The 11,477-nt window shown below is 52.3% G+C and overlaps 1 protein-coding gene and 1 long non-coding RNA gene across 2 annotated transcripts; both read right to left on the reverse strand.

Annotated features, from left to right (window-relative positions):
* Positions 1–534: 534 nt before the first annotated feature.
* POU3F3 (POU class 3 homeobox 3) lies at positions 535–2,109 on the reverse strand. Its single transcript, XM_026515662.3, has one exon. The coding sequence runs from the start codon at positions 2,099–2,101 to the stop codon at positions 602–604; it is 1,500 nt and encodes a 499-aa protein (XP_026371447.1). The 5' UTR covers positions 2,102–2,109; the 3' UTR covers positions 535–601.
* Positions 2,110–2,400: 291 nt separating this feature from the next.
* Positions 2,401–4,377, reverse strand: LOC125283175 (uncharacterized). The gene is made up of 3 exons (XR_007190867.2): positions 4,076–4,377; positions 3,797–3,856; positions 2,401–3,180 (listed from the first exon to the last, which is right to left on the reverse strand). It is a non-coding gene; the product is annotated as an uncharacterized LOC125283175 (long non-coding RNA).
* Between the last annotated feature and the right edge of the window lie 7,100 nt (positions 4,378–11,477).

Consider the following 11,477-nt stretch of genomic DNA (forward strand, 5'->3'; position numbering starts at 1 on the left):
AAAGTTTCGGTAGATCACTTTAGGCAGCCCTTTGGAGGGGGGAGTGAGTGAAAAGGAGAGAGGGGTGCTTTTTTTTTTTTTTTTCTTTTTTAAAGAGGAGAGGACGAGGCAGGTGCTAGGTGCTGTCCACCGTTGCCGTGTAGGACTTCCTAGGGTGGGAAAAACCTCACGAGTACAGTTTTGGTGCGCTAGGCATCTTCACCCTTCCTTAAAAAGAAAAAGAAAAACAAAAAGGAAACACCACCACAGTATAAACGAGATCTCATTATCGCCTCCTTTTTCTCTTCCGGTTTTGTTTGTTATATATATGTATATAAAACAGTCTGGGTATTTATTACGCTTTTGTTTTGTTTTGCCCCTCCTTCCTTGGACTTCAGAAATGTCTCCTTGGTCCGTCTCTCTCTCTCTCTTTTTCCTCCAAGGGCGGGCATGTTTGTCTTTGGGCGGAGGGGTGGGCGGCGGGCCGTCCCGGGCCCGGTGCGGCCCCAGTGCGGGGTTGGCGCTGCGGCGGTGGCGGCGGCGGCGGGGGTTGGTGGCGGTGCTGACAGCGGCTGCGGAGGCGGCGGCGGCGGCGGCCCTCTTTGCGCTGCGCCCCTTGCCTTCACTGCACGCTCGTCTGCAGTCCGTGGTGCGGCGGCGGCGTGTCGGCGCTCACAGTGCCCACCTGCGAGTAGACGTCGTCGGGCGTCTGCTGTTGGATCCCGGGCGGCGTCATGCGCTTCTCCTTCTGGCGCCGGTTGCAGAACCAGACCCGCACCACCTCCTTCTCGAGCTGCAGGCTGTCGGCCAGGTTGGTGATCTCCTGCGCGGAGGGCTTGGGGCACTTGAGGAAGTGGCTCTCGAGCGCGCCCTTGACGCTCACCTCGATGGAGGTCCGCTTCTTGCGCTTGCGGCCCTGTGCCGCGATCTTGTCGATGCTCGTGGGGCTGCCGGTGCTCGAGTCCGCCTCCTCCAGCCACTTGTTCAGCAGCGGCTTGAGCTTGCACATGTTCTTGAAGCTCAGCTGCAGGGCCTCGAAGCGGCAGATGGTGGTCTGCGAGAACACGTTGCCGTACAGCGTGCCCAGCGCCAGCCCCACGTCGGCCTGTGTGAAGCCGAGTTTGATGCGCCGCTGCTTGAACTGCTTGGCGAACTGCTCCAGGTCGTCCGACGTCGGCGTGTCCTCGTCCGAGTGCGGGTCGTGGCTGTTGAGTCCGGGCCCCGCGCCGCCGCCGCCGTGGTGCGGAGGCCCCTGCGCGTGGTGCGGGTGAGGCGGGTGCGGGTGCGCGTGGTGGTGGTGGTGGTGGTGGTGCTCGGCCAGCTCGGGCGTGTCCCCGCGTACCAGCCCCGGGTGCACCAGGCTCTGGGCGCCGCCGCCCGCGCCGCCGCCGCCGCCGCCCGGACCCGGGGGCGCGCTCAGCATGCCGTTCACCGTGAAGCCCCCGGGCTGCGAGTAGAGCAGACTCTGAGGCGGCGGCTGCTGGCCTCCGGCCATGGACGGGAGGTGTGCGGCGGCAGCGGCAGCGGCGGCGGCGGCAGCGGCGGCGGCGGCGGCCCCCCAGCCCCCCGGGTGGCCCTGGTGCGGGGGCGGCGGCGGGGGCCCAAGGTGCGGCGGCCCGCGATGATGCAGCGCTGTGCCCGCGTGCAGGTCGTCGCGTCCGGAGCCGCCCTTCACGTCGGGGCCCTGCGGCGGCGGCGGCGGCGGCGGCTGCGGAGGCTGCTGGGGGCTGCCGGCCATGCCCACGGCGCTGCCGGACCAGGGCGAGCTCGCCTCCACGGCTGCAGCGGCAGCGGCTGCGGCGGCGGCGGCGGCGTGGGGCAGGGCTGTGACCCACTGGTGCGCGTGGCTTAGCATATGGCCGCCGTTGCTGGCGGCCATGGCCCCCTGCATGAAGTCGCTCTGGACCATCTTGACGGAGGACGGGTCCCCTCGGTAGGCACCCGAGGTCACGGCGGCGCTGCCGGGCTGCATGCCGCCCCCGCCGCCTCCCGCACCGCCCCCGCCGCCCCCGCCGCCGCCGCCCCCGCCGCCGCCGGCTCCCGCCGCGTCCGAGTGTACAATGGAGCCGGCCGCCAGCAGGCTGTTCCCCGGCAGGTAGGGGTTAGAAGCCGCCGTGGCCATGCCGCTCCGCTCCCGCCACCCCACCGCCGCCACCACCGCCGCCGCCGCAGCAGCAGCCGCGGCCGCCGCCGCCGCCGCCGCCGCGCCCCCCCGCCTCCCGCCTCCTTCCCCCCCTCCTCCCCCGCCCCCGCCCCGGGCCCGGGCCGGCCCCGCCGCCTTCGCCGCCGCCTCCTCCTCCGCCGCCTCCGCCCCCGCCGCCGCCGCCGCCGCCGCCGCGGCCCCCGGCTGCAGCTGCAAGGCCGCTCGGCAGGGCGCGGGGGTCGCCGGCCGGCCTTGGTCAGCAGCAGCAGCAGCAGCAGCAGCAGCAGCAGCAGCAGGAGCAGCGCTCTGGGGAGGGGGGCTCGCTTCTCGGGGCGCGCTCCGTGGCCGCCCCCTTCAGGGGGGGTCGTGGCCGCCCCCCAGCCCCGGCGCCTTCCGCTCGCTCCAGCGGGGCTCACCGGGCGGGGCGCAGGCCTGCGCTCCGGTCTCTTTGGCGGGGCGCGCCGGCTCCCGCTCCTCCCGCTGTTCTCGGGCGAGTGCGGACTCTGCCCGGGCGCGGGGCTCAGTCCACCTGCTAAGTGAAGATTTCACGGGAGACAATAAAGAAAGCAGCCGTTCCTTTCTTCCTTAACCAAATTATGGATGACCAGCAACCGGACCGCTCCTTCCCTTGCCCGCTCTCTTCTCTCCTCCTCAGGAACACATTTCACTCGTTTTCCTTTAGAGTAGTAAAACTTTTTTCGTCCTTGAAGGCGTGGTGATGCTGGCTGCTCGCGTGTGCGGAGAGGAGAGGCTGGCTCCTGCTCTCCTCCTCTGGTCCTTTCGTTTCAAGTTTTGTTCTGTCCTAGGAAAACTTCTTGCGATGGTGCATTTCTCTGAAGTTGCTATTGCCGGAGCTCTTGGTTGCCTCTGAAACAAGAGTCCTTTTTCATTCTCCTCGCAACAGTCACAGTCTGATGCGACATCTTTCCTTTTGGGCAGAAATTAGGAAACAAATATAACAAGGAAAAAACTGAACAGGAGAAAAATGAGGTCGAATGGCTCTGTTACCTTGTTGCTGACGGTTGGGGTTGGTGTTTTATTTTTTTCCCAGCAGTTGTCTGGAGGAGGAGGAGGAAGAAGAGTGCATTGGTGGAGGTGGAGGTGTGTGTGTGCATATAGGGGATCCTTGATACACAACCAACTCCAGTGGGCACGTTGCACGGCTCGTAGAGTGCACCGACGGCGCTGGCGCTGGCCGAGCCGGAGCGGAGTTGCAGCGGGAGCTCGCTCTGCGCCCTCGTTCGCGCTCTCTCTCCCTCTCTCACTTTCCCTCTCCCTCCCTCTCTCTCTCTCACTCCCTCTCCCTCTCTTCGCCCGCCCGCTCTCGCCGGGATCTGACAGTTCGCTCTCTGTCCCTCCCTCTCTGAGCAGGGACTGTCGAATGTTTACCCTCCGCCGCGAGCGCGCACCCACCACCACACTTTCCCAAATACAAGGAAGTCGAGCACCAGGGCCCCCGCTGATTGGCTACCCGCTGGGTGATTGGCAGGCCCAGAATGACTGGCTCAGGACGAGCGGCCCCCCTTCCGGCCGTTCCGATTGGTTGCTTTTTAATTTAGGCAGAGCGTCGTAGAAGCTGGAAATCTGTCGTCCCCCCCCTCGCCCAGCCTCCACCCCCCTCGCCACTTTCTCCTCTCCGCCCCTCCCCCGCCACCCCCTCCGCCACATCTTAACTCTTAGTGTCCGGCCGAGAGGTTGGCGTTCTCTCCGCAGCTCAGGGCGCTCGCTACCAGTCTGGGAAGGGGGATGAAAGAGGAGAGAAAAGGGAGGAAGGGATGGGAGAAGGGGGGGGGTTAGAATAGGAAGGAAAATGAAGAGGGGAAAAAAATCATGAAAAATAGCAACCTACCCACTTCACCTAGTACTGCGTTGTGTTGCCGCCCTCCCCGCCCCCCACCCCGGTTCCAGAGATTTGTAAAGCGCGCGGCGTAGAAGCACCATTCATGTTAATACCTATAGGCAGATGTATCCCCAGTGGTTTCAAAGTTTCCTTTTTCCTTCACCAGCCGGCCCCCGTCTGTGTCTCGGCGGGGGTGGAAAGGGAGAGCTCGCATCGCCAAGGGCTCGGGTCGTGGCCACGCTCCTTGGAAATCCGCCACCGCAACTTTCTGCAGCCGCTTTGCGCCGGCGGCGTCCCCCTTTGTTTAAGTTCTCGGATGCCATCATCTGGGAAACCTGCAGCCCAGGACCAGCGCGGTGCCCGCGCGTGCGAGACGGACCGCTCGCTGCCGCGGCTCGCTGTCTCCCCCACCCCCTCTCTGCCTCTCCGTGCTCCCTCCCTTTTTCCCTCCCCCCTCCTTTGGGATTCAAGCAAGTAGAGAGCGTGTCCTTGTGTGTTTGGAGGGTGCCGGTCAGCAGAGCCCTGCGATGTATTTGAAAAGCAATCAGCTCGACCTTTCCCCATAGATCCATCGTAACTGTATATTCCACCCCAGTGGCTCCGGGAATTCCCATTGCAGCAGGAGCCGGCCTAAAGAACCAGGATCCACTAACCGCGCCCTCCACCGCTTACATTATGCGTGTGTGTGCATAAGTATATATATGTGTGTGTGTATATATATATATATATTTTTTTTTTTTCCCCTCTATGGTTATTAGTGGTGTTTTGCTTGCTCGCTATTCTTAGACACAGTGGTGCTTTTTCTTTCTTTTCTGTTTCAGATGGGTTTGCGTAGTGGATGGGCTGGCGGCGACAAACGCTTTCTCAGCCTCAGCTGAAAGAGTTAAGGGGGACGGGAGGGGGCGCGCGCAGGGTAGGCGGGAGAAGCGGGGGTGGGGGGACGCAGCCAAGCGGAAACGCTGCACAGAGGAACCTCAGCGAACCAAGAAAAAAGAGAAAGTGGCAACGAAAACAAGGGCAAATTGAACCCTCCTTGGGGATTTCCAATGAACTAACCCAACTCGGACATTCAATAAATACATCGTTCCTAATGAGTGTGCGTGGGCGTGCACCCCGCACCCCTGGATGCGGGTGAGCCAGCCCTGCGCCCGCCGCCCCCAGCCTGCTCCTCCAGCCGGCAGTCCTGAGCTCCAGCGGCGCCCGCCGCCGAGCGGCGGCCCTGGAGATGGGTGCGGAGCCGCCGGGGTGCTCCGATTAAACTGTGAACGGGGCTGCCCTCTCCCGATGAATAATTCCTCTGGCTGAACGCAGTTAGGTGAACTCAGTTAAAGCCAGAGCTCTCCAGCCCAGCCGCAAGCTACGCCTTTGCGTGATCTCAAGATTAACAGTAGACGCGTAGGATTTATGTAGGATCTCGTCCAGCTCCTGCTTGCCGGGTGAGAGATACCGTCGTAGGTAGGTTTTTAGCAAAGCCATTATTGCTAAGGGACAGATCTGAAAGGCAGCCGTAACCAAACCCCAAACAGAACGGATTTTTTCCCTCTACGTCCCCCTAAGGTTCCTTTTTTATATTTATGTATGTGTATATGTATATATAAAGGATGGAACACAGATTTCATTGAATAAATCTGAGATCTCCAGGTGCAGACGTTTGAATAGTCGGTGCCAGCACCCCGTGTTTTCCTTTCCTGCCGATTTTGCTTGGATCCGGCTCAAAAACCGAGAGAGTCTCGTGGTTTTGTTTACACTGAATGGGGAGGATAGGAACAGAGCCATGGGGCCGCCTTTCATTAATATACAGCGAGGATTTTGTCTAAATTACTGCTATGAATTTCACAGTACACGCTTTCAAAAGCAGTCTCAGGTGGCCTGATGAAACGTGATAACGCCTCTGAACGCAGATCCACTTTCTTTCTTTTCAAGGAGGGTGTGTGTGCATATGGGAAGCCCCCCAAAACGCTGTTCTCCTCGATAACAGAAATCCACTTCTGTTCCGAGGTCTGTCCCCTTCGTCCTCCCCCCTTTCCGCGTACTTAGTTCTCGAGTCGCTCCCCGGCCTCCCCCCACCCAGCCCCACCCCATCCGCCCCCTCCCTTTGCAGAGTGTGATTGTTTTGTCTGGAAAAAAAAATCCAAAGTATATAACAAGGGGAGAACAGTTAGTGCTGATTTTCATTTGCATACATTTTCATATATTTTGGTGAAAATAATAGACTGGTGGAGAGCTGGGTGTAGAGGAGTCCGTGTAAGGGGAAGACTAAGGATGCATCGGTTCTGGGGAGTTGAGAATATGCCTTCCCCCCCCCAAGGCACCTTTAAAAAATATAATAAAACATCTTCTTTTATTTAAAAATCTAACCCTGGAAGTTTGCTCGGTAAGTCCTTTTCATTTTCTTTACCTGCTTTCTCCTTTTCTCCCCCTCTTTTCTGGTTTATTTATGCTCTTGTAGGTTTGGGAGCTTATTTTCATTGCTTGGGACAAGAGAGGGTTCACAGAGCAACTGTTTTGAAGGAAGGAAAGGGAAAGTGTGCTGGGGGAGAGTAAAAAAACTCAACCCTGTTAAAATATTACATAAAAAGATGGACTCATTCCAAAGCTCCCCACAGTGAGGCATTTCACTTTTTTTTTGCGGTGGGGGGAGGAGAGTGTTATTAATTTTAATTGTTGATTGTGGGGGGAGCCCTAGAAAAAATGATTATAAAGCACGCAGTATTATACATATATATATTTTTTTTCTTCTCCTAGAGAATCAGGACTAGAGGGGAAGATACCCCCTTTCTGTAGCCAGGGCTGATGTGGTGACCCATGTGTGCTTGTCTGGGATTGTGGTGGGGGGATTCCTGCTGGGAGCAGGGGGATGGGGGGGGGGCTTGGCAAAGGGAGGGCAGAGAGCCGCAGTGGAAGGAAGCAGGGGAGGAAGAGGAGGCAGGAAGTCAGTGCACCCCTGGTTAATGCGGAGTCTGGGGAGCAGTCTTAGTTGCTGCCTCCCAGCTCGGTAGTGAAAGTCCATCAGAAAAGAGGGCGATCAATCAAAACTAACCAGGACATCCTACACTTTATTCCCAAAGGAAGCAGGAGCTTTATTATGGAAAACTAGATTTTACTTTGTTTTCCATTTTGACAGCTGGCTTTGCTCCCCCCCTCCCCTTGCCACTGTCCCTGGGTTTTGTAAAAATCGAGGGGGAAGTTACTTGTGAGGTGCAGTTAATTAGATAAATATGGCTGGAGGAAATAGCTAGGCCAAGGCCAAGCCTGTGTGGGCACCTTACCTTAGTGAAATAGGCTGGAGAGGATTGTAAAAGCTTCTTGGTTTTGTTCTTTTTAAAGGAAGCTGCGTCTAGTGTGATGAGGGGTAGAATCAAAGGGCTGGAATTTTATTGCACTTTTGCATCCGGAGCACCTTACAATTTAAAATTTGTAATTTCTTTGGAAACAGTTGATGCCAAATCAGTGAAATGGTTTGTAAGGAGGGAGGAAGAGGTTTCAGTTGGGGAGGGGGGTAAGAATCGCCAGTTTTCCACTCCTTGTTTACGTGCTTGGCAGCGTTGCTTTTGACTGGGGTTAACTCTCTGTGCTCCATTGGACCAGATGCCATATAGAGCTGCTCCCCGAAGATCATTTGTTTCCTTGATGGGGAACATTTCTGAGCAGAGCATATTGGTTGCCATAGAGAAAGAAATAAAAGGAAGAACACTAGTCACATTAAGCTATATGTTTGTGCACTGGGCTTTAGATAAAAGGACCTTAGTTCAGCCAAAGAGAAGAAGCCAAACTAGAGATTTCTAGCGCCACTAAAACTAGCTTTATTTTGTTTTGGACTTTTACAGTTGAAACATATAAGCTAATTTTATTGGTTGTTGTTAATTTTATATGACACGGTTTACTGAACAAAATAAACTTTGGAAGTGCTCAGGAGTTGTACTATTGACTTGTCAGCAGGGGGCGCACTGACTCGTCTTAGCAGGTACTGAGTAAAATGTAGCTGTTTCAAAAGCAAATCTGCTTCTCCAAACTTGCCAAAGGGACAAACACCCCTACCTTTCTCTGCATATTCACAATGAGCAGTGAATTCATTACATAACAGAGGATTTTCAATATGAGGACCCAGACCTCTCCGTCTCCCGTCTCCCACCCGTCCCTGTCTGTGAAATGGCCCTGAAGGAAATACAGTTCAAAAAACCCACAAAGAAAAAAAAAAAAAACCAAAAAAACCCAAACAAGCATTTGTCCATTTCTCTCAGTGAAGTGTATATAGAAAGACTGGAAAACAGAATTGGGCTGTGAAAGCAAAAACATTTAAAAATTATCAAGGGCACAGACTAAGTTACTTAAGAAGCTGCCTTTCAGGTTGTATTTTTGGGGAAGCAGTTGAGAGAGCGAAAATGCGTTCTGAGGTATTATCTGTTAAATAATAAACGTTCTTCAACTTGATACATGCTTTGACTTCTAAATAAAACTCAAGCCCTTGGAGATTTAGTCAAGGCTTCCAGGATCCCTTTTACTCGATTTGATATTTAATGGCTACTTCCATTCTTGCCACTTCCTACAGTTGTAGAGGGATTTTGGATTTACTCTGGAAAGCCTTGTTAGGGAAAAGAAAATACAAAATAGCCATCGGTGAGAGGTAACTGTGGGCTTGAAACTTTTTAGGACAATCTTACTTAACACAATTGAAGAAAAGTTTTAACAGAGCACAAGCTTTCCGCCTCAGAGATTTTTAGATACTGCCAATCAACACTGAACTTTATTGTGGCAAAAGGATGAAAAAGATGTGCGGAAAACTTCCTAAAATAGTGAAGGGCAAATCCTGACTGGGTCTGAGGAATTAGTCGGTTTGTCACTAACAATTTTCCCAAGGAGATTTAGAGACCATGACTAAGGAAGGGAAGCCATGAGTGACTGGAAGTGAGAAGCTGGCTTCCACGGTTCAGTGGTTCAACGCACCTGTGACTGTGTCACAGAGCCTGTTAGGAAGGGCGTACATTTCGTGAAAGCTCTAATGTCCCTCTGGAAGAGGGGAAAAGACACCGTATTCTTTCAAACTCATCTCCAAGTCAACCAGGTTCCAGCCACGAGAAGTTTTTCTTTGAAACTAACTTGAAAAAGTCAAGGTTTAGATTTATAAATGGCATTTAATTCCAGGAGAGTTGAGAGATTATGGGAATAATGTAAGCAAAACAGATACTCTGAACAACATTTTAATTCCACGATTTTCGAACGCGAGCACTCACATTTAGAGTCAGGAAATGTACTGTCAGGTTTGTGCTAATAAAACAAGGTGGAAACTTGAGGAAACTGTGTAATCTGAGTCCAAACATTGCTTTTTCTTCAGCTCTCCGGACTTTTCAGACAAAAGACTTCTGGGGGAGATTCACGTGAACTGGACAAATGCCTCAAAGCTCTAGTTTACTTTGTGCACCCAGGCTCGCTAAATGCATCTCGAAATTATTAAGGAGAAAGGAAAGTTTTTCTAGTTAGCCAGACAGTTTTGGGGAGAAAAAGCAATATTTGTACATATTTAGAGCCTGATTTTTTTGGGGGGGGGATTTCAGGAGATCTGTGATTGTAACTATCTTGGCTGCTACTTACTTTCCTTTCTTGCAAAGGTACTTAAAAGACACACACACACACACACACACACACACATGAAAAAGAATGCTGGCTCCTTATGATATCTATAGTCTTAAGTAAAAGAAACAGAAAATAGTAATTCTGGGTAAAGCAACAAGTTAATTTGAGAACTGACATATTATAGAAATCGTGTTAGGATTCTGTAATGATTTGGAGGTGGAAAACGATCAAGCTGGGTATGAATTAAGATCCCAAGTGCTGGGCAAAACTACAGACTTTTAATTGTTGGGGATGGTGAAATTGCTTTTGCCAAATGAGAGAATGAAGAACATTACCTGGGTCAAATGTACAATACACAAAATGGGTATTTACTCATTTGCTTACATTTGAGAATGATAAGGTGCTCTGATACCTTAGCAGTGTAGAAGCACATTTGCCATTACCATTTACAAATTAAAATGTTAAGCATTCTCACCACCCACACTGTGTGCCATCTACAAAGGAAAGGGCTCTTCAACAGCAGCTTTTGGGTGGAAATGAGTATTTGTCGTGCTGGCAGTGGATGAGTTGTTTCTTGGTCTTGCTAAGTTTTTTTTTTTTTTTTTTTGAAGCCTGCGGATACTCCCCTACCCAGCCCAGTTCTTTGTATCACTTTGATAACTGATTTATCTGATCTGTAGGAAAGGAGCAAACACTTAGTTTTTTTTTTTTTAAAGATGGGTTTGGAGGAGCAATTATAAATTCAGACACTATAAATTCTCACCTAATAGTAAGAAGCTTTACTTCTGATGCTCATAGGACCGCTTTAAACTACAGGCCATTTCGGATTGTGGCATTTAAATGAAAAAGGCACGATAAGTTGGTTATCGAGGGCATGCTTTTAAAACAACCCATTTCTAAGTGTTTGCCCACTCTAGCTTCGTGTATGCACCTGACAAGTCTGGTAATGAAAACTACCAATCGCTAGGGAAGCCGTAGCTGACACAACGTGATGGACTATTCTTGCCTGCCCCTCTCACCTCCCCACCCCCCTACCCCCCAACACAATGGTCTTCTTCGAATTTAAATTCACAGGGCTAGGTAACATAGAACCCAGCTGATTGACCAGAGTGATGATGATGATTTATTAACCAAAACATGTGGGTATGTCCTAGCTAGAAAAATATTCCAAGGTCAACTTGAGGTGTGTGTGTGTGTGTGTGTGTGTGTGTGTGCCCGCGCGCGCGCGCTCGCGTGCTCGCGTACGTATTTGTGTCTGTGTTTTTAAAAACAAAACCCAGAAATATTAACTCAGCCTTACCAGAGGAGTGGTTGGATTTTTGGAGCTTGTGGTTCGAACAGAACTGAACTTCCCTCTCCTTTGGGACCACTTACTATCCAGACCGTTCCCTATACATTATACAGTGTCTCCTTTCTGGCTGGAACTGGGAGGTTTTGTGATGAACAAGAGTCATCGTGGCACATCAGAAAACAATTCTTGCACTTTGGTGTCTCTGTTTTTTATTATTCGATTTTTTGGCATTTGAACTCAGCTATTGTCTGAGGAGCTGGGTGCAGCTTACCAGGCTGAAGGCTGATCGTTTGGACATTTCCCCCAAATGGTGCTTATGTGGTGTCTCTTCTGTGAATGTGGAAGTTCCCACTTCATGTCCGGGTCCCTCCTTAGGCCCACCATGGACCCGTCAGCCACAGGGGGTCTTCAAGAAAGTGTGGCAATTTTGTTCACCTTTAAAATACATTCCTAACTTTAAAATACATTACCAATGCTTATTGAAATTTGATATTTCAACTCCTACATGGTTTGCAGCAATATCATTTCAGCCCTATATCTGGGAAAGAGACTTTGATAGTAGAACTAAGTGACCCTGCTCACTGTAGCTTCACGTACTGGGTCTTGCCCCAAGTTAAAAGTTACGTATCCCCTGTTTCTTTGAAGGCTCCCCT

The sequence above is a fragment of the Ursus arctos genome, unplaced genomic scaffold (assembly GCF_023065955.2).
Source record: "Ursus arctos isolate Adak ecotype North America unplaced genomic scaffold, UrsArc2.0 scaffold_8, whole genome shotgun sequence".
NCBI classification, from domain to species: domain Eukaryota; kingdom Metazoa; phylum Chordata; class Mammalia; order Carnivora; family Ursidae; genus Ursus; species Ursus arctos.

Coding starts and splice junctions, on each gene's coding strand:
- POU3F3 (XM_026515662.3), bottom strand. CDS start 2,101: ATGGCCACGGCGGCTTCTAACCCCTACCTGCCGGGGAACAGCCTGCTG.